This window comes from Lactuca sativa, chromosome 8 (genome assembly GCF_002870075.4).
Source record: "Lactuca sativa cultivar Salinas chromosome 8, Lsat_Salinas_v11, whole genome shotgun sequence".
Classification (NCBI taxonomy): domain Eukaryota; kingdom Viridiplantae; phylum Streptophyta; class Magnoliopsida; order Asterales; family Asteraceae; genus Lactuca; species Lactuca sativa.
In genome coordinates, this window is record NC_056630.2 from 155,945,167 (window position 1) to 155,968,031 (window position 22,865).

General features: G+C 32.2%; 2 protein-coding genes and 1 non-coding gene across 3 annotated transcripts; 2 read left to right on the forward strand and 1 right to left on the reverse strand.

Moving 5' to 3' along the window:
* Nucleotides 1–10,032: 10,032 nt before the first annotated feature.
* On the forward strand, nucleotides 10,033–14,733 carry LOC111886664 (probable inactive receptor kinase At5g58300). Its single transcript, XM_023882918.3, has 3 exons — nucleotides 10,033–10,453; nucleotides 11,671–12,918; nucleotides 13,900–14,733. Exons 1-3 carry the CDS (start codon nucleotides 10,444–10,446, stop codon nucleotides 14,529–14,531), a joined length of 1,890 nt encoding a protein of 629 aa, XP_023738686.1. The 5' UTR covers nucleotides 10,033–10,443; the 3' UTR covers nucleotides 14,532–14,733.
* A 141-nt stretch (nucleotides 14,734–14,874) lies between these two features.
* On the forward strand, nucleotides 14,875–16,884 carry LOC111886665 (putative RING-H2 finger protein ATL21A). The gene is made up of 3 exons (XM_023882919.3): nucleotides 14,875–15,341; nucleotides 15,449–15,857; nucleotides 16,468–16,884. Exons 1-3 carry the CDS (start codon nucleotides 15,066–15,068, stop codon nucleotides 16,620–16,622), a joined length of 840 nt encoding a protein of 279 aa, XP_023738687.1. The 5' UTR covers nucleotides 14,875–15,065; the 3' UTR covers nucleotides 16,623–16,884.
* Nucleotides 16,885–20,389: 3,505 nt separating this feature from the next.
* Nucleotides 20,390–20,496, reverse strand: LOC111886679 (small nucleolar RNA R71). The gene has a single exon (XR_002848522.1). It is a non-coding gene; the product is annotated as a small nucleolar RNA R71 (small nucleolar RNA).
* Nucleotides 20,497–22,865: the final 2,369 nt, after the last annotated feature.

Here is a 22,865-nt window from a genome sequence, read left to right on the forward strand (position 1 = left end):
TTATATGATAATATATATACATCTATTATAACGTCATAATCTCAATCGTTTGAATGAACTTCTACTCGCGAGTTACACATCAATAAAATTAAATATTATATATGGTTTAATATTATTTATAGTTGTTGTTATTGTTAACTAATTTTTTAAAATTTATTTGATTGATGTTTTAATTTCTATCATTATAATTATTTAAAACATTAAACATTATTTTTTGATTTTAAAGATAACAATATAATAATTTATTTAGATTTATTTTTAACTATTATTATTATAAGTTATTTTAAGCTACTTATTTGAAAAGTTTTAACGATTAGAAAAATATATTTAGGAAATTTTTTTGTTAAACTGATATTACAATTTAGTTTTTGCATTTATCACTATAATTTATCACTTTTAACAATTTATAAAATATTATTTGTTTTTTTAGTGGAACTGAAATTTATATCTAAGTTGACACTGTAATGTTATATTTAAATTAACAATTTAATTATTTTGTCCAAATTGTTCAAAAGTTATAGTTTTAAACTGATAATGACATTTGAAATCTAATAAATTAAGTATAATATGTTAAAATTTAAAGACATAACTTTATAAATAGAAGTAAATATATTATTTTAAAATTGAAATTTAGTCTATTTATGATTACACTTTAGATTTGATATTTATTTAACCTTATTAACCAACTTACAATCACTATTAGAAATACACTACCATTTAGCACTTTTAACTATTTATAAAATAATATTTGGGTTGCTTAAGTTAAATAAAATTTATATTTAAGTTGAGCCTATAATGATATATTTTAATTAATAATTTAAGTATTTTATACAAATTGTTTAAAAATTATACCTTTAAAATGATAATGGTTTACATCCAACAATATATTAAAACAATTAAATTAAGTATAATATGTTAAATGTTAAAAAAAAATAATAGTAGGAGTAAATATATTATTTTAATATTGAAATTTAGTTTATATATGATTACACTTTAGATTTGATATTTATTTAACCTAATTACCAAATTATAATTATTATTATAAAGAAATTGAAAAGTCATGGGAGTTTCAAATGAATGTGGTAAAAGGAAAAAAGAATGGAGGTTTCAAATGCATGAGATTCAAAAAAAAATGTTAGTTTTATAAGTATGTATGATACTAAATACTCATGATTTTTCAATGAATTATACTTGTGCTTTAAAAACGTTAAGCAAAATACAAACAAAAAAATACAACTACCGGACGATTTGTGAATTCTGTTTGATACTCAATATCATGCTACTTTATTAAGTAAACCATAGGCACTATGCATACTTGGTATAAAGTTTGGAATATATATATATATATATATATATATATATATATATATATATATATATATATATATATATATATATATATATATATATCGGTTCCGACGGTTATCCAGCGGGTAACGGTTCCGAAAAAATGAGAACCGGAATCGGAACCGATTAAGGCGGTTCCGGTTCTGAAACCGGCGGTTCTAAGGCAGTTTCGGTTCCGAAAGTGGGTAACTGGTTCCGATGCTCACCCTTAATGTGAACGCTTTCAACAAGTTCGTTACCTAGATGTGTACAAAAAAAAATAGTTACCTAAATATGAACAAAACGAAAAGTAAAAATTAAATTACACGAATGATCCCTATGGTTTGAGGGAATTTGTGTTTTTGGTCCCTAACTTATTTTTTTAACTTGGATGGTCCATACTGTTTATTTTTGTTGCGCGTTTGGTCCATGTCTTACCTAAAAATACTATTGTGCCCTTATTAATTTATTTTTAATTAATTTTATTATTTATGTATTTATTGTTTACATATTTAGAAAAAATTAATAGACACATATTTGTATCTCCTCGGATGATTACTACTGTTTATTTTTTAATTAATTTAATTTTTTAACTCGGATGATCCTTACTGTTTAATTTTGTTACGAATTTGGTCTCTGTCTTACCTAAAATGACTATTGTGTCCTTATTAATTTTTTTAATTAATTTTCTTGTTGAAGGGTAATAAGAAAAAATTAAAAAAATATATGATGAGTTATGACATCATTCCTATAAGTTTTGTAGCGTGATAGGAAAAAATGAAATAATGTGATGCTAAACGAAAAAAATATGATAAAATGTGACGTCACACACACCATTTAAGGTATAAGTTTTAACCATTATTCTAACCATATGTACGGTGTCAATATACCTGACCCAATTCCAATAAAGTATATTTGGTGTGTGACTTTGTCTGATATGAATTAAATACATAATGTTAAAAGAGAATTAGCATAACCTTTTTTGAATGACTTTTAAAAACACATTTAAAATTCAAAGTGACATAATATGGAACTCCATCGGGGTTGGTTGATATAGCGAGAAAGAGAAACCAAATTGATTGGGAACCTAGTTATATATATTCAGACTATTTTCAACTTATTTTTATTTTTCATTTAATAAAAAATAAGATAAATAGTGTTTTATTTCAAATCTATTTTATTTTTTATTTTATTTTTATCTCCAAAAAATATATTCTATTCGTTCAACTTACATAAATTATTAAATACACTTTTCTATTAATTTGATTTTAACAAATATAAAATCTATATTTGTTCACTACAATAATATTAAATAAATAAAATTATATTTATATCACTTAATTATAAACTTTTATAACATACGTTATCGTGTTTTAAAATTTCAACCCGTATTTAAATTTTAATACTATGAATTTGATAAACAAAAAACAAACTTTATATTTATAAATAATTAATATAATTTAATATACAACACAATATAATAAGTATTAAACAGTGCATTTAAATTATAATTAATGGATTAAAATAAACTAGAAATGTATAAATATATAAAAAGAAAGACTAAAATCAACAACTCAAAATTAATCTTCATTTTGGGGGAAATAAATACTATAACATCAAAATAGGGGAATAAATATGATAGGGTTGGAGAGAAATGGAGAAAGAAATGAGAGAATAATGGAAAATGAGAGTAGGTTGGAGATCTTCTTAATTTTTATTAAGATATCATATCTTCAATATCTATTTAGTTACAACTATATAATTTTTTATTGTTGTTATATAATCATTATACTTTTAAACCCACCTATTTAAAAAAAATTATACTTGTTTTCTATTTTGCTGATAGTCGTAATAATACATATTTTTTTCAAATAATTTCTTTTAAGATGCTATGTTTAGGTTTTAAAATGATATAATATTGTAATTAATAGAAAACAAGCATGATTTATAATAAACAAATATGAATAGATAGTCAATTTTTGTATTTATATTTATTGCAACACAATACGGATAAAAGACTGCATGAAAAGTGATTTGTACATAATATTTTTTATTCATACACAACAATTTATGATTTATAGGGTTGTACAATACAACATTTTAAAACACAAATTGTTATGTATGAAAGAAATTGTTGTGTATAAATCAACTCTCATTCTTAAAACCTATATCATTTTCATTTCTAACATCAACACAATTTTTTAAACACGTGCTAGCTTTGTCATTATTCATAAAGCTCGAAAAATTTGAATGTATTGATTGATCTTGTGATAACTGATTAGGTTAGGGTTCAACAAATACCATGTATATTTGAAAAAAAAATGAATAATATAGCACATCTATGATAACTAATCTCGTATGGTTCAATGATTTAATTTATTTAGCAAAGTTATAAACACTCTGAATCAGAAAAATATAAATTAAAGAAATTATTTAACGGACAAAAGAATTTGTTAAAAAGAAACTAGTTAGATATTAGCTAAAAGAGAAAAAAAAACAATACTTAAGGCATAATTAAGTTCTGGAGTCATCAAACCCAATTCAACTTAGTCTTAATGTTTCTGAAAAAACAACCGTTTAAACGAAAATACACCAATGTTGTAAAAAATGTGCTCCTTGTTAAACTTCTGATAAATAAAAATAATTGCAGTAAGGTAACACCAAAACACCCACACCATTGTTGATAAAATGAAATCTGTTGTGATCCGTTTTAAATGAGCAACCGGTTGACTATCAATCCAAAAAAAACATTTGAGGCATACTGTCAAATTCACGACTCACGAAATCCACCCAAATTGTCGTCGTAGACCACACCTGACGAACATTTGCTTAGATTATAAGGTATGGGTCATGTTGCATCTCGTTGTTGCTGAGGTGGAGCATCCTCAATGCCGTTAAGAAGCATCAACACCACCCCCTTCTTGTTGTATCTAGTTGTGTTGCTTCTTGTTGTGGTCATGACTAGATGCAACGTGATTTTCTATTGGTTGCCCAAATTCTCTCTCTCTATCTCTCTCCTCTTAACATGGTGTTATAAAACCATGAACACCACCCCCTTTTCTTGTAGCTTCTTGTCATAACACCACTTCAAGTTGCCCATACCATATGCTCTTATACTTTTATAATAACATCATAAAATACACTCTATTTTTAGTTATAATAGCAATTTACTTATATTTTTTATTTTATCAATAAAACACACACACACACACACACACACACATATATATATATATATATATATATCCCTATACTAATAAAAGAGTAGTTGTTTTGCCATGTGTCACCATATTAAACATCCTAATTAATATGATGCCACTTGTCAATCAATTAATTCTTGGTTTCAAATTTATTAGACCTACTAATTAATGTGATGTTACTTGTCAATCTATTTATTTTCCGTTTTCCATTTTAAATTTTATATTATTGTTTACATTAGTTCCCAAATAAAAGTTATTCGATATAAATTAAAAATTAATATCACATATTTATTTGAATCAACGAATATAATTTTACATAACTAATAAAAATATCTCTTAATTAATAATTTATTTAAAATAATTGATTAACAATTTTGAATTTTTACAATAAAATTTTAATTAATTTTGTAACCGTGGTTCCCACGAGTTATAAACTAGTGTATATATATATATATATATATATATATATATATATATATATATATATATATATATATATATATATATATATATATATATATATATATATATATATATATATATATAGGTAAATGTTCAAATGAGAACCAAAAAAGATTAAGAACCTAAGAACCAACTAATTAAGGGAAATTCTTGTCAAAGCTGAACACCACCTTCCACCTACTGCAACCACTATTGCCGACGACCTTATCACCACCACCGTCGCATCCTTACCGGTGTCATGGCCTATTTCTTCCTCGACAAATCTGATCAACTATTCAACTGTTGTTTCTTCTTATCCTCTCATCAAAACCATCAAAATCTACTTAGATTTGTAGATCTGAAACTGTAGATCTGAAATGTCTTAGATCTGGAATAACCATTGTTGTTGCCGGGAGAACACTACTGCTGGAAGATTGTTGTCGCGTCCCTGCATTGTCTTTCTTCCACCACCTCCACCACTCTCAATGTCCAGCTCTGTAAATTTTCTATATCCTCTATATCTATAATTATCCGACAACCTCCAGATCAATGTTTTTCTGATTGTCGCGACACTAGATCTTTCAGATCTGCAATTTTCTGAACGTCGTTGCACCAGATCTTCTATATCTGTGATTTTCCATTGACCACGACCACTTTTCACTCCTCTCGCTTCTGCTCCGCCATAAACACCACCACTAGCATCTCCAAATATCAGATCTGTTCCACCACCGACACCTCCTCATCCTTCTACTTATCTCCACCACATCCTTCGTTTTCTCCTCCAAACACTGTCTTCATGTTGCTTCAGATATGCTTCGATAATGATCTATACGGTGATAAGATTAGATCTTGAATATCCGAAGACTCTAAGGAATATGACAATCTTAGATCTGTAAATCACATCAGATCTGGAAATAATGTGCACACAAGATGTTTAATGAAATGCCTCAACGAGATCTGTAAGTTTTTAAGTTCTGAATAAGTGTTTAAAATTTTGTTTTAAGCTTTGAATTAGTGTCTGAATCGTGTATTATGTTATGAATTTTGTTTTTGTTTTTCTTTCTTTTTTGTTTTTTTTTTGTTTTTTTTTTTTTTTTGCAATAAGTTGTGCATTTTAGTGTTTGAAATATGAAATTAAGCTATGAATTAGTGTCTGAAATGTTTCATCAAACTGTAAATTCTGATTTTTTTATCCAAATCTAAATTTTATGTGTAAATGAGTTGTGAAATTAGTGTATTAATCTGTGAATTTTATTCAAAACTTAATATAATAAATTCACATTTTAGTATACACAAATGCCTCCAGATATGAATGTATAAATATAAGTTTTAAGTTGAGAATATTGTTGTAAATATCTAAGTTTTGTGTATTAAATTGTATTACACTGTGAATTTATTGTATTAAACTACTAGTTTTATGTATTAAACAGTAAATTGATTGTATTAAACTATGAATTGATTGTATTAAGTTTTTTTTTAAAGAGACAATTGACTGTATTAAGTTATTAATTAACTGTATTAAGTTATGAATTTTCTATATTAAACTGTGAATTTATTATATTAAATGGTGAATTTTGTATATTAAATTGTGAATTCACAGTATTAAACTGTGAATTAACTATATTAAACTATGATTTTTTTTTTTAGATTTTGTGTTTAAAAAAAAGAATCATTATACACATATATGATTTTCTCTAAATTTAAATAAATTGTATAAAATATAAACTATTAATATTGTATCAAGTTATGAATTTTGTGTATTAGACTATAAATGGACTATATGGAATTATGTAATATATATATTTTGTGTTACAATGCGAATGAAAATATTAAACTGTAAAATTATGAATTTGCCATTTTCTTATAAAAAAAGACAAGAAAAAAAATGATTTTTAAATGTTTAATAAGCATTCATATGTTTAATAACTATAAAATGAAGGTTCTTAGAGTTCTTAATCTTTTTTGGTTTTTATTTGAACCTCTCCATATATATATATATATATATATATATATATATATATATATATATATATATATATATATATATATATATATATATATATATATATATATATATATATATATGGTTAGGTCTATGTGAGACGGCCTAATTTTGTGAGATCGTGAGACACATTTATTTATTTATTTTTAATTAATTCAAGTTCCGAAAAATAATATTTAAAAAAAGAATTTTTGGATATTTCCATTTATTTTGCATTTTAAAATTATTTTTTAGAATATGTACAGTGTAACATTCTATTAGAATATTTCACGTATTTTTCAAAAAAATGGAATTTATTTATATATATATTTTTATTTATTTTTAGTTAATTCAAGTTCCGAAAATAATATTTAAAAAAATATTTTTTTAGATTTTTCCATTTATTCTGCATTTTAAAATTATTTTTTAGAATATGTCAGTGTAATATTCTATTAGAATATTTCACGTATTTTTCAAAAAAAAAAAACAGAATTTTTTTTTTATTTTTTTATATATTTTTTAGTTAATTCAAGTTCCGAAAATAATAATTAAAAAAATAATTTTTGGATTTTTCCATTTATTTTGCATTTTAAAATTATTTTTAGATTTGGTCTCACGGTCTCACAAAATTAGAATGGTCTCAAATGAACCTGAACATATATATATATATATATATATATATATATATATATATATATATATATATATATATATATATATATATATATATACTTATAATATACTTTATTTATATATTTTTCCAGAAATAATAGCGGCATACTTATAATAAATATAAACATGTTTAAAGTTTCAAATTATTATTACTATTATCAATAGAAAATATTTACATCTTAGTATCGTAACAAAATAATAAATTATTACTATAAAAAGTAAAATATAAAAGGGAAAATGACTCTTGAGGGTAATTAACTTTTACGTTTGTACTCATTTGGTCAATTTCCTTTTTTTTTTTTTTTGTATTCAATATACCATCAAACTTGTTGCTTGTGTTCGCCATAACCCTTTTGACCGAGTTTTGACCTGTGATAGCCGGTCAAAGGGTTATGGTGAACATAAACAACAAATTCGATGGTATATTAAGTACAAAAAAAGGAAAGAGACCAAATGAGAACAAACCCAACAGTTGGTTACCCTCCTGAGTCATTTTCCCCGAAAAGTTAAATGAAATTAAAGTTGCAAAATTATCAAAGACTGAAACCATTTTTTTGGCTATAACGTATATGAAGAGCGTTTCAGAGGGGTAACTTCGTTAAAACATGGTTTATGCTATGCTTACTGTGGTTAGCTGTCAACACCTCTCTTCAAAAGGATATGATTGTGTATGAGAGGTATATTTATCAGCATAAACGTTTACCTCAAGGTATATTATGGTGATGTGTCTGCAAAAGCAACATGATATTGTACATATTGATGTTGTATCTCATCCCATGAATTCGATTTTAAAGCTAAGTAAACTCAAAAATCACAGCAATTGTGATTCCACTCATTTGTAGACTTGTCTAGAATTCATGATACGATAAATCATTCGATTGGAAATGTAAATGTAGTCATGAAATACGCCTGCTTAGTCAAGATTCTCCTAATAGATATTCAAGTGCATTACAAAGTTGTACATGTATGAATAGTGTTCTTTCGTGGGTTATGTTTTGAAGAGAAGCAATAATGAATATCTTAAAGTCATTAATATCAGTAGGAGATGACGTGAGATTTGCTGTAAATGAGTAAAGGGAAAATGACTCAGGAGGGTAACCAACTGTTGAATTTGTTCTCATTTAGTCCATTTCCTTTTTTTTTGTATTCAATATACTATCGAACTTGTTGTTTGTGTTCACCATAACCTTTGACCGGCTATCACAGGTCAAAAGCCGATCAAAAGGGTTATGATGAATACAAACAACAAGTTCGATGATATATTGAATACAAAAAAAAGAAAGGGACCAAATGAGTAAAAACGCAAAAGTTAATTACCCTCAAGAGTAGGGGTGTTGACCGGGTAAAATTTTCAGGTTTCGGGTAATTCGAGTCGGGTAATTCGGGTTTTTCATATAAAAAAATTTACCCGTTTAGTTACCCTACCCAAATTAAATTCGGGTAATTCGAGTATGGATAATTCGGGTAATGGGTCGGGTAAGGGTAATTCGGGTATTACCCGATTTTTAATTTTTTTAATGGCACCTAAAAATAAATGTAATGAAATAAGTATGTCGTGCTAAACTTTGATCATTGAGATTTTTTACTCAATAATATTTGAGATATCAAGTATTCTTTCCAAACTTTCGATCTTGGGTTGAATTCTTTATTTTTTTTTTTCTATTTTTCTTGTGGAACTTGATCATTGGTTGGGTTGTCAACTTCAATCGTCTCATCTTCTACTTCAGTATAGTTATCCATTGGTGATGAATACCAACGAAGAGCGGACGAGGTACGAGGGGTTTTTGACGTGAAGAAAATAGAACGAGCCTCAACGAGGGAAATTGGGATTTGAGAATTGGGAGGGTTAGATAAACTCATAAAGGGACACTATTTCTTATATATATTTCGGGTAATTGGGTATACCCGAAACCCAAACAACTTACCCTTTACCCGATCCGAAAAAAATTCGGGTTACCCACTTACCCGAAAAAATTAACCCGATATCCGATTTACCCGTCACTTGATTGGGTAATTCGAGTAACGGGTATTTTTGACAGGGTTACTCAAGAGTCATTTTCCCAATATAATACAACTAAAATATATGGTTGTTTTGCTTTGAAAAAGCCATAAACTCAAATGGACGCTGTGAAGAATGTAGTGGAAGACTGGAAGAGGAGTCAAACCATACCATTATTAATTCCCACATGGTCAACACCAGCTTTACAGGGGGTAAAGTGTAATGTTTAAATAAATCAAGGTCTGGTCAGAAATAAAGAACAAGATTACAAGACCACTTTATACCAAACACAAGAATACAAGTAGACTGACACGGTGGTAATAATGAGAAAAATTATAACAAAGTGTCCTCATGTGTAAATTAAATATTTCTTTAAAACCCCGCTCAAAAAGGAATTATCATCATGTGTGCTCCACACTCTCTTTCACACACTACAACACACAGACTGTGTGTTCTACACTGTATTTTCTACTGCGATTTCTAATATAAAAATTTGGAATCCAGCTCAACTGTGGAGTATATCGTGTTTGTGTGTGTATAATTAAATGCTGGTGAATTTTTCTGATGAGATTTTTTTCGCTTTAAATGCTTGGTGTTGAAGTCAATTTCTGCTGCTAACTTATTAGAGTTCTCTCTCAAATTGAGATCTATTGTTGTCTTCGGTCTCGACGCTTTTCGTGAAGAAAATGCCGGTGGAGCTTCGCCGGAGAGTTTCATTGACATTTTTTTCCGGTGAATTTCAGTTGTAGTTAGTTTGAAGCTCTGATGGCGACGACGGAGCTCAATTTTCGCGGATAAGAACTTCAAAGGAGAATTCTCTCGTTATGTTTCAAGGTGCATTGCGTTGGAAAATTTCATTCATTTTTATGCAATTTAATTAAATTTATACATCTAAGCTTATATCCGTGCTTTTGTGATTTTGTTCGAAGAAAAGTTCGTTTTACATACATGCAATTTTACAATTATAATTTTCTTAGGTTAGGTTACATGTGTGTGATTTTATTTGGCTAGAAGTTCATGAAACAAATTAAGCATACTAGCTTAAAATCTGTTTGTGCATTTCATAATTAACATACTTTAGGTAAAAATCACAATTTGACTATGTAAGGATAGAATTGTGTGCTTGTGATTGTGATTGTGGTTGTGGTTGGGGGAGTGGGTGGGAGTAGAAAGGGTCAATGTTTGATCTGAAGTAAAAAGAGATGAAATTTGGTAGCTGAAAGTTCCAAAGTTCTAACTTTTTATTTTATAAAATTAATTAGGTAAATTGTAGTTTTAGTGATACAGAGATAAGTAGTTACAAGGCAACCAAAAAGGCTGAATTGATTTGGAGTTTTAGAATTTGGTGGATCATCAGACCCAACTAATCTTAAACCTAATTTACATTCCACCCCTGAATTTTTACAAAATAAGTTAAATAGGTAGGACAAATATATTCCCTTTCCTCCTTAACATGATAATTACAGAGAATTTTAAGGGAACTACAATTGCTAGACTTTCTCTAATATCTGTAAAGGGAGTTTCAGTTCATTATCACTTGATATGATTCTTGATACATTCGCAAATGTAGCAATCCAAGATATTCTCATCTAAAATATTATACAACTCAGAATCCCACTTCTCTTTCAAAAGATACACAAGTCCTTTTTTACCTTTCTTTTTCTTTTTGTTTTGTTAGGTGGAAGAAAATTAAGTCCTACTCCTTTGCTGTTTCCAGTATACCCTTCTCAATAACACCTTTTTTGCTTCTTGCTTTCCATAATGGCTACCTTTTCCCATTTTTATTTCTCTTTAATGAGCAACATATGCTTTGGGAAGTGAACTACAATATCTTAATAATTTCTCCACTTTTTATAACTTCCTAATCCATTATCAAAACCCCATGATTTCTGCCACTCTTGTGTCTACATTATGAAACCATGAACATAACATGCAAGAATGTCTCATGTCCCTCACTACATATAAGAAACTGTAACATCATATGCATAATGTCATTATTTTATATGATTTTAGTCTTTTACTCATCGAATTTGTTCTTTTTTTGATGTCAGGAAATTTCCACATGGAACTCTGCTTTAAGTCAATCTTCTTCATACTTTTCCTTCTACCTCTATCTTCTGCTGATTTAAACTCAGATAAACAAGCGCTTTTAGCTTTTTCCAATTCTGTCCCTCATGGCCCAAAGCTCAACTGGAACAACAACACTGATATCTGCAATTCATGGGTAGGAATAAACTGTACTTCAGATGGGACCCGTGTATTTGCCCTTCGACTTCCAGCAATTGGGCTCAAAGGCCCAATTCCATCAAACACACTTGGAAAACTCGACTCTTTACAGATTCTAAGCCTTAGATCAAATCGCCTAAATGGAACCTTACCTTCTGATCTTCTATCCCTTTCTTCCCTCCATTACCTCTTCCTTCAACGCAACAACTTTTCCGGCGACATTCCGGCGACTTTTCCTCCCCGGATTATCGTTCTCGACCTCTCGTTCAACTCCTTCGCCGGAAACATCCCCGCCGGAATCCAGAACTTAACCGAGTTAACCGGGTTAAACCTCCAAAACAACTCCATATCTGGCCCAATCCCAAATGTAACAATCCCTACATTAAAACATCTAAATCTAAGCTACAATCATCTCAATGGCTCAATTCCTTCTTCCCTTAAAGAATTCCCAAGTTCATCATTTATCGGGAATTCTTTCTCATGTGGGCTTCCTTTAAACCCTTGTTCTCCAATATCTCCTTCTTCACCCAAAAAAGAAACCTCAAAAAAGAAAGAGAAACTTCCATTATGGGCAATTATCGCGATTGCAGTTGGAGGTGGGATTTTGGTTTTGATTTCACTTATTGTGCTGATTTTATGTTGTGTGAAGAGAAAGAGTGAAGAAGATCCTAGAAGGGTGACAAAAGGGAAGGCTTCTACACGAGGTGAAAAGCCTAGGGATGAATTTGGGAGTGGAGTACAAGAGCCTGAAAAGAATAAGTTAGTTTTCTTTGAAGGGTGTTCTTATAACTTTGACCTTGAGGATTTGTTAAGGGCATCTGCTGAGGTTCTTGGAAAGGGTAGTTTTGGAACAGCGTATAAAGCGGTTCTTGAAGAGTCGATGACTGTTGTTGTGAAAAGGTTGAAAGAAGTTGTGGTTGGGAAGAAGGAATTTGAACAACAAATGGAGATTATTGGGAGAGTTGGACAACATCAAAATGTTGTCCCACTTCGGGCTTATTATTACTCAAAAGATGAGAAACTTCTTGTTTATGATTATATGTCTGGAGGTAGCTTGTTGACACTCTTGCATGGTATGATTTTCTTTTCTCTGTTTCTTTTCATTTATATGTGTATTATAGCATCCTACTTTCTTATTGCTATTTCTTGTGTTTACTGTTTACACCAAAAGTAAATGAGACAAATTTTGTAGAAAGTTAAAGGCTCGATATGGAAAGAGCCTCATTTCATGACTCTCTATCAATTGCTATTTTGGTGAAAAATTAACATTTCCGGTCATATTTTCCTTTTAATGAGCCTTTGGTTAATTTAATTTAGTGAGAGCATTTCAATAAAGTCAGTTTCTTTTTTGGCAAAAAAAGTAGGACCATTGGGCAAAAAATAAGTAAAATTTTGCAGTACAATAGCTTAAACGTGATTCTACTCGACAATGAATAGGACAAACTAATCAATTTTCATGTTCCCCATAGCACATGATATTATTACATGCAGAAAGTGAAAATAGAGAATAACGATTATACTTTTACCATTTTATATATATATATATATATATATATATATATATATATATATATATATATATTTAGCCGACTACTTTTTGTAATGCTTAAATAAATATAAATCTTTTGACCATCAAAATGATAAAGGAAAATACATACAAACCACAATGTGCTTTTATGATTTTAACGATTTTAGCCACTTTTATCTATTAGTATTTAATAATGGTTATAGTTTATAATTAAACTGATATGTTTTTCTCAATAATGACAAAAACACTTTATGCTTTTAGGTAATGTTTTTTCTCAATAATGTTAAAATTTGTATTGTATGTATGTTTTAAATATATATAATTTGATTTCTTTATTTTTTATTTATTTCAATATAATAATGAAATATGAATTATGATTTCTTTATTTTTTATTTCTTTCAAAAAGTTCCAACAAACATGAAATATGAAGGATGAATTCCATCGTAGCAACTAAATATAAATATGTTACGGAATGGAATCTCCAATTCCAATTCCAACCGGAATAATTAATTGCCATGAATCACAGGAAACAGGGGCACCGAGAGAAACCCCGTAGACTGGGAAACCCGAGTGAAAATAGCTCTAGGAGCCGCAAGAGGCGTCGCCCACATCCACTCAATCGGCGGCCCAAAATTCACTCACGGAAACATCAAATCGGCAAACGTCCTCATCAACCACGACTCCACCGGCTGCATCTCCGACATCGGCCTAGCTCCGCTCATGAACTTCCCTCCTCCGACCTCCCGTCACGCCGTCGGCTACCGAGCACCAGAACTCCTCGAAACCCGAAAACACACTCACAAATCCGACGTCTACAGCTTCGGCGTACTCCTCCTCGAAATGCTCACCGGAAAACAACCGATTCAGTCTCCGGGGAGAGAAGACATGGTGGATCTACCTCGGTGGGTGCAGTCGGTGGTCCGGGAAGAATGGACGGCGGAGGTTTTTGACGTCGAGCTTATGAAGTTTCAGAATATTGAAGAGGAGATGGTGCAGATGTTGCAGATTGGGATGGCGTGTGTGGTGAGGGTGCCGGATATGCGGCCGACGATGGAGGAGGTTGTGAGGATGATTGAGGAGGTCCGGTTGTCGGACTCTGAAAACCGGCCGTCGTCTGATGACAATAAATCCAAGGATTCTCGTGTGCAGACGCCGTGATTTGTGGATTGAAATTTGAAATTGTAAGTTTGTGAAGAAAGGAGAATAAATTTATTTGATTGTCTGGATTTTGCTAAATCCTCATTTGATTGATGTGTACATGATTTATGGAGTTGTGGAACTGGCGAGGAAGATTTAAATTGTTTTATTTTGGCATATTTTAGGATGAAATTAACAGACTCCATGATATGGATCATCTTCATCTTTCAGGTTCAATCATAATTTCTTTCAAAAAAGTCTTTTAACGGGAGCAAATGATTAAAACGACTTCGATAAAATTCCTAGTTAGGCTATAGGGTGAGATGTCACCCTTGCAAAAAAAAAAAAAAAAAGTTAGGGATGATTTTAGCAATTTACTCCATAAAAAATTTGGTCGATTTGCCCTAAGTTTGTCTTGAACGTAAACATAAAATGCTTTGCATGTTTTATTTAAGGATACATTGAAATCTCATCTCAGCAGTCACCACCATATATAAAACAAAACTTAACTCCATTGCCCATTGGACACGCCGACGCTGGTGAGGTTGCAACAACATGGATGAGAAACATATTCCGATACTAATATTCTCATTCTTTCTACTGAAACACATCACCAGTGCTAACGCCGACTGCTCTCCGGCCTCCTGCGGCCCCAACGAGCCACATGTACGGTTCCCGTTCCGTATCCTCGACCTGCAACCACCCCGGTGCGGTTTCCCCGGTTTTGACCTCTCCTGCGACGAACAAAACCAAACAATCCTCCAGCTTCCATCATCATCATCATCATCATCCTTGCCATACATCGTCAACAGTATTTCCTATCTCGAACAGGTTCATTTCCTTCAAAAATCTTAAACAAAAACTCGTACGTTGACATTTTACAATCATGTATTTAATCCAATCGGGTAAATTAACAATTCTTCACATGTTTTTCACAGTTGATCTACATAGATCCGGGATTCTGCCAGCCAAACCGAATAGTTAGTGTCAACATAACCGATACGTCATTCAGTGACAGTAACTTAATGATGCAGAACTACACTTTTTTCAACTGCTCCCAGAACTACAGTACCTTGTATCCGGTTGTCGGATTCCCTTGCCTAAGCACCGGAAACTACTCAGTAATTGCTATTGTGACCGATTCATATAATCCTGGATACGTGCCTCTGAATTGTGAGTTTATGAAGAGGATCGTGGTGCCGATTCTGCCAAACGGTGTCCTAAGTCAGGAATTGGAGTTGATCTGGTCCACTCCCTACTGCAAATCTTGTGAAAGGGAAGGTAAATTTTGTGAGTGGAAGAGTGATGATGGAGAGACAGTTTGCGTTAGTTCTTCCCGCGGAAAAGGTTTCTCTCTTGATTCTTACTATACATGCATGAAATACTTACCACGCCTTTTAAGGTGGCTAACTATAGAATTCATTTTTATGCATAAGCTAAGGTACTTTTAGTTAGAGAGCATGATGTTGACTTTAATGAGAAAGCTAATCTAAGGTACTTTTAGTTAAGAGAATCTATAGTGTTGACTGTTGATGAGATAGCAAGTCTAGTTAGTTGTTATTAGATGTATGAAACTTTAGTGTTCTAAGATTACACATTAACATTCAATAGATTTCGAGACCATTGAACTCTTTGAAAAAGGTTTTGTAATTCTTAAATAAATGTTATAAATTAGCTTTTGTAGTTTTCTTTTGAATTATATAAAGTTCAATGCATGATAGAAAAAAAAAATTAATAGAAATATATGTAATGTATAATAACGATGTGAGAATCCATTAAACTATATAGTTTTCAATGCGTTATGGATGATATCCTTGTGAAAACTTAATAAAATTATTAAAAAAGTTAATCTAAACTTTTTATTCAGTTTTTTTGGTTATTCATGTTCGATATCAAATGTTAATATGTACCTTTGGATTTAATTCTTACGTATTAATCATTTGATTTTCCTTCTCAGGTATTTCGAGGGGTGCTATATACGGATTAAGCATAGGCATAGGTGTACCTACATTGATATTTATCATCGGGCTTGCATACTACTTATCTTATAAACGAAAAGGCCATAATGGCTCTCATAACCAAAGAGTTGTCGAGGATAATTCTGGAATGTAATCAGTGTTTACATTTTGAATTCATTCAAGGGTCATGGCTCAAGTTGAATGTATTAAAGGGAAAGTTCAACATCATTATCGTCAAATCCGATACGTTCATCATACAAAATAACCAATCAATAATTAAGCTTGAATTTTTATACCTTTACATGTATATTTCTATGTATAATAAACAAATTTACACAATAAAAACTATTGTACGCTGTGTTTCATTTCATACATTTACATGTATATCTCTATGTATAATGAACAAAGGGATTAATAGATGCAATTAAATATTATATCTAAATTTTATAACCAATGGTAAACTAGAGTTTTAGATCGCGAGTTTCCTTATAAAACTTTAGTAGACTCCGACTCGTCCCTAAAGTGTGGTCATATTCCTCAAAACTCTTGGTCGTGCAAGAATCTTTTCATGAAGATCAACTAAAAAATGCATTTTCTTTTCTAGATGCAGAATACATTAAAGAGAATTTGTCAGAAAAATCTCTATATTTTCGGAAAAGTTTTATTTTAGTCCCAAAAAGATTTTGAACAGAAAAATCATGATTATTTGATTTTACATGATAATATGTCATTTCCTGTTAATTTTTTTTTTTGTTAATTTGAGTGTCACGCTTGTTCCAGGTATCATTTATTTCTCAAAATTTTAGGGTTTTGCACTAGGACTCGACGAGTTGGGGAGCCCCAACTCAACGAGTAGAGGTCTTTTCGGACGCGGGAGTTAGGGTCTACTCGACGAGTTGGAATGCCCTGACTCGACGAGTAGACACTGTAAAGGGAAACCCTAATTTTCAGTGGTTTGTACCATATTTAAAGAACTTGTGGCTCATTTGTGGCCTCCCTCATCATCCTTACAGTCCAGAGAGAAACCCTGGCCATGCTTTAGTGCTTTCTTGAGTGTGTGTGAGCTTCGGAGAGTAAATCTTGTGCTCTTTGGAAGGAAACTTGAAGATTAAAGAGATTGAAGTGAGAAGGAGTCTATAGATCCGACATTTACTATGTTTTGGCAACCATCTTGAGGTATAAAGTTGCTACATTGACCTTTATTTGCTTAGATATCCTCTTATGGAAGTATATGGTCACTTTTGGTACATAATGGTGTCATTCTCGGATTTGAACTTGTCATGAGGATATGGTTTAAGATCTAGACACCTCTAGGCCTCCATGAACATAAAGTTCCTCACTTTATCTAGTCTTGGCCCTTCTCCATGCCCTAAACCTTGTATGAAGCTTAGTTTTAGTGTTTTAACCTATTGAGGCCTTGCATGCATGTAAAGTTTGCAACTTTACGTGATATGTGGGTCCTAAGGGACTGGATATGTGGTTTGGGGCTTTGGATTCGACTGGAAGGGGCTGAACACGTTAAGACATGGAAAACTCGACGAGTTGCCCTGGCAACACGATGAGTTGGATCGGGTTTTCCCGTTTTCTGTATGCAGAGTAAACTCGGCAAGTTGATAAGATAACTCAGCGAGTTGGATCGGGTTTTCCCGTTTTCTGTATGCCGAGTAAACTCGGCGAGTTGATAAGATAACTCAGAGAGTTGCCATATTTATACGTATTTTTAGGCAATATTTAAGTACATTTTTATATATATTTTGTTCATTTGCATAGAATAATGATACTTATAAGGTTAAATTATATTTTGCAGCAAAAAAGAAGACATTTTGAAGAAAAGGGACTAAAAGTGTTAAAGAATGGAACTTTGGAGGTTGAAGGCTTGAAAGAAAAGAAAATCAGGAAAAAGCGTGTTCACGAGGTGAATATTATAAAACTCACGAGGTGGGTATGGCCTTTTGGAGATAAACATCGCGGATCAGGAATCCGTGTTGAATACGGATACTTACGGACTCACGAGGTGAATCAGGAGAAATTCAAAACTATATATATCCTTGAACCCTATGACTTTGGGAACTTTTTGGTGGCATAGAGGAGTTCCTGGAGACGAAATTCAGAGGAGAAGAAGATCTGGAAGCTGGTTTCAACACCAAGGAAGTAGAAGTACATGTTTTGGATTATAGTATTCGTTTGTACACTTTAACATGTTTTGGATTATAATATTTGTTTGTTTAGCTGTTAATATGTCCAGCTAAATCTAGCTGCTTTTGTTAGCTAGATGAAGCTGGAACTCATGGTTTTAATGCATTAGATTTAACTTTATTTGTTGGTGATATGCTTGTGTTGATTGATTTTACCTAGCATGCTTAAATTAGTTATTTGATTGCTTTGAATTCTTGTTCTGTGTAGTTAGTGAACACAATTCTGCATGAACTTGAATACCTAATAATATAGTGAACACTTGTTATTGGAGCTAAGATCAAACCAATCTTAGATAAGTAATTGAATAATTAAATTAAAGTTGTGTTAGAGAACTTATATTATGACTGTAATTGTGTTTTGATTAATCAATCTTTCATGGCTCCAATCTTATCTAATAATTGATTCTGTGTTAACTATTGTATGAACATAAATAGATTTATATGAATTGATTAATAATTAGTAGATTTAGAACTAAATTGCTAATACTTTCTTAATTGGTCGCCAACAGTAACAGTTATAGCTAATGTATAACCATTGAGTGAAAGTGGATTCGAACTAACAGAAGTGTTTTGTTTATTGATTAAGTTTTTGTTAAAGAATTAAGTTCATCTAAACTTGCAAAATTAGATAAAAACCCTTTTAGCTTGTTAATAATTAGATTAAGTTAGTAGTAAATAAAGTAATTAATAACACCGTTCCCTGCGATCGACACCCGACTTACCTAAGCTATACTGTAATCTGAGTAGGTACACTGCCTATAAGTGCATAGTTAGTCTAAGTTTGTTAGGTTATAAATATTAAAATTAGTGGGTACTTCCGTGCACATCAAGTTTTTGGGTACTTCTGTTTTCAATTTTTAATTCACTTTGTTTTTCATTTCTAGGAAGGTTTGATTATTTTTCTGATTACAGAACTCACGATGTGAGTATATAGATTCACGACGTGAGAACTATGATTTTTAGTTCTTTTTAGTTTTTAGTTTATTTTTCTTAGTTCAGTTTTACGTTTTTATCCTTGTTGTTTAGTTTGCAGGAGTTCATGACCAGAGGCTCTAACACACCTTTGGTGCCACCACTTGTAGATTCGGAGTCTGCTCTTCACAAAAATAAGAACAAGAACGCGAAGGAAGATCACACGCCAAAGAAGACGCCATTACAAGAACTCAAATCAGCCTTTTCAAGGAAGTCGGGAAAGAAGACAGGGGAGTCCAGTTCAATCCCAAAGGATAAAGGCAAAGTTGAAGAACTTGGTCCAGTCCCTAATCCACACGAGTCAGAATACGAGTCAGACCTAGAATTTGAAATATTTGCAAGTGAACCCGAGAACGAGCCGAAAAAAGAAATGGCAAACGTTGAGGAGATGTCCATGGGAGCTTACAAGAAGAGGATCCGAGAAGATGTGGGTCCTGGTTTAGTCCAACCCGCAATACCTGCCACTACCACATTCGAGCTGAAGGAGCACATCTTGACTGTACTGAAGGATATCCCATTTTATGGGAAGGATCATGAGGACGCTTTTAAGCATCTAGATGAAGTCAATGACATTGCGGATTACTTCAATGTCCCAAATGTTAATAGAAACACCGTCTTGCTCAGAATGCTTCCCATTACTTTTAAGGGAGCTGCTAAAGAATGGTTAAAATCACTTCCACCGGGTACGATCACCACTTGGGCTCAAATGCGTGAGCAATTTATTGACCAGTTTTGCCCACCATCCAAGATAGCTAAACTCAAGAAGGCAATAGCCAACTTTGAATAATAGCCGGGGGAGTCATTATACGAAGCATGGGAGCGGTACAAAGGCTTGATCAGAAATTGCCCTCAGCATGATTTTAATGTGCAACAAGAGATGTCGATCTTCTATGATGGGTTTAATGTTATGACAAGACAACTCCTTGATTCTCAAGGACCTTTGCCAGAGAAAAATCCAAGAGAGGTCAAGGAGCTGATTGAAAAATTCGCGAAGCACTCTCGTGAGTACCACAACCCTAGGCAAGATGGAATCAAAAGCAGTGGAGGTGCACAAACTGAAGAAATAGCAGCTATGATGGCTATGCTAAATAATATGGACCAAAGGTTAACACAAATGGACCAATCAATTCATGCGATAAGAGTTGGTTGCGAGAGGTGTAATGATCCACACTTGACCAAGGACTGCAATTTGGATGAGTTTGGGAATAAAAAGGCTCAAGTATGTTACTCGAGTGAGGACAAGTACGATGAAGACTAGAGGAAACCAAAGAAAGAGTGGTTGCCATATGAAGAATATAAGAAGCAAAAAGATGAAAAGTATAAGCAAATAGGCCGAGGTTTCTACCAAAAGGAGCAGCCACCAGCTGCGAGAAAACCCGATCTAGAGACCATGTTAATTAAGTTTATGGAAGCTTCAGAGAAGAGACACGAGGCTACTGATTATGCTATTAATGAACAAAGAACTTTGGTAAAGAATCATCATGCATTAATGGTAGAACAGCAGGCTTTAATAAAAAATCAACAAGCCTCCATCAATAATCTTGAAGTGCAACTTGGTCAACTAACCACTTTGGTTCATGAGAAGTTGTCCCCGAAAAATCCTGAAAACAAGACCCAATATCACATAATGGCCATCGATATTGAAGAAGAGGCAATTTCTGAGTTCCTGGAAGCCTTGGAAGAAGAGCCACAATAGCCTGATCCAAAGCCAAAGAAACCCAAGCTCGAAGATCATAAAGTTGCTGAATTAACGAACTCACGACGTGAGCCCGCAAAGCTCACGTCGTGGGCTATGTCTGAACAGAAAAATTATGTCTTTGTTTCAGCTTATCAGCCGCCTTTGCCGTTTCCTTCTCGAGCTGCCCTTAGTCCACTGGAAAGAGAGCATATAGAGTTTATTAAGCATGTGAAGGGTATCCCGATTAATACTCCCTTTGTCGAATCCTTATCCAAAATTCCCGAGTATGAAATTTTTTACAAGACTTAATAGACACTCGTAAGCAACTAAAGAAGAATTCTAAGGTGATTCTAAGTTAGTAAAACTCAAAAGCTGTGTTGGGAGAGATACCTAAGAAGATGGGGGATCCTGGACGCCTCACTCTTCCATGTGAGTTTGGTAACAACATGAAGGTTGATGCTTTAGCCGATTCTAGGGCTAGCATTAATTTGATGCCTTATTCATTTTATCAGAAGTTGGATATTTAAAAGTTGAAGGCTACAAGAATGACTATTCACATGGCGATCCGTTCAGTGACACATCCCCGGGGCATTATGGAAGATATTTTAGTGAAAATTAGGAAATTCGTTTTTCCAATAGACTTTGTGGTATTGGACATGAAAGAAGATCCTGATGTACCAATTATTCTTGGTTGCCTGCTGTTAAACACTCCTAGAGCTCTTGTTGATATTCGCGAGTCTAAGCTCACCTTGAGGGTTGGTGATGAAAAGGAAATATTTGGGATGGAAGATGGATTTCAAGAGAATCATGCTCATGAAGAGTTGTTCAATATTGATGAAGACAATGAACTTGAAGAATTAGAGAAGCTCATGGAAGAAGAGATCAAGACAATTCATCAAGTCAAAAGAACAAAACCAAGAGTATCTGTTCCATATTTAGTTGAAGTCATTGCCTATACGAGTCCAATTTCTTGGGTGAGCAAGGAAGATGATGAGATAACGAGTGATGATGAGGAGGCTACTTCAAAAGTAACAATTCCAGTCGTGAAAGAAGAGAAGAATGCTATGGAGTGCAAGGAGGAGACTAAAGGGAACAAACGCAAACTTGATGAAGACGAGGTCAAAGCTAAAAAGGAAAATTCGAAAAAGGCGTACAAAAGACGAGTTCAAGCTTACAAGAGGCGTTTCAAGGAACAAAAGATCCAAGTGGTGGACTCTTCAGACGACTCAACGTAAGGAGGCATGGAGTCCGGCTTACGACTCCTTAAAAAAGAAGCACTTCTCGGGAGGCAACCCGAGTTTGGTTTGCGTTCTATTTCCTTTTCTTTTTAGTTTTCTTATTTTTTTTAGTTTTAGAAACATCGATCATATCATCCAACTCACTTTATTTTTAATTAAAATTAAGTGGTAAAAATTTAAGTGTGGGGTTCCTAAATTAAGTGGTGAAATAAATAAATAAAAAAATGATTAATTAGCCTTCAACTTTTCAGTCAGACAAAAACTCACGAGGTGAGCGCGAAGAAATTCACATCGTGAGTCCATAATGCATGCGG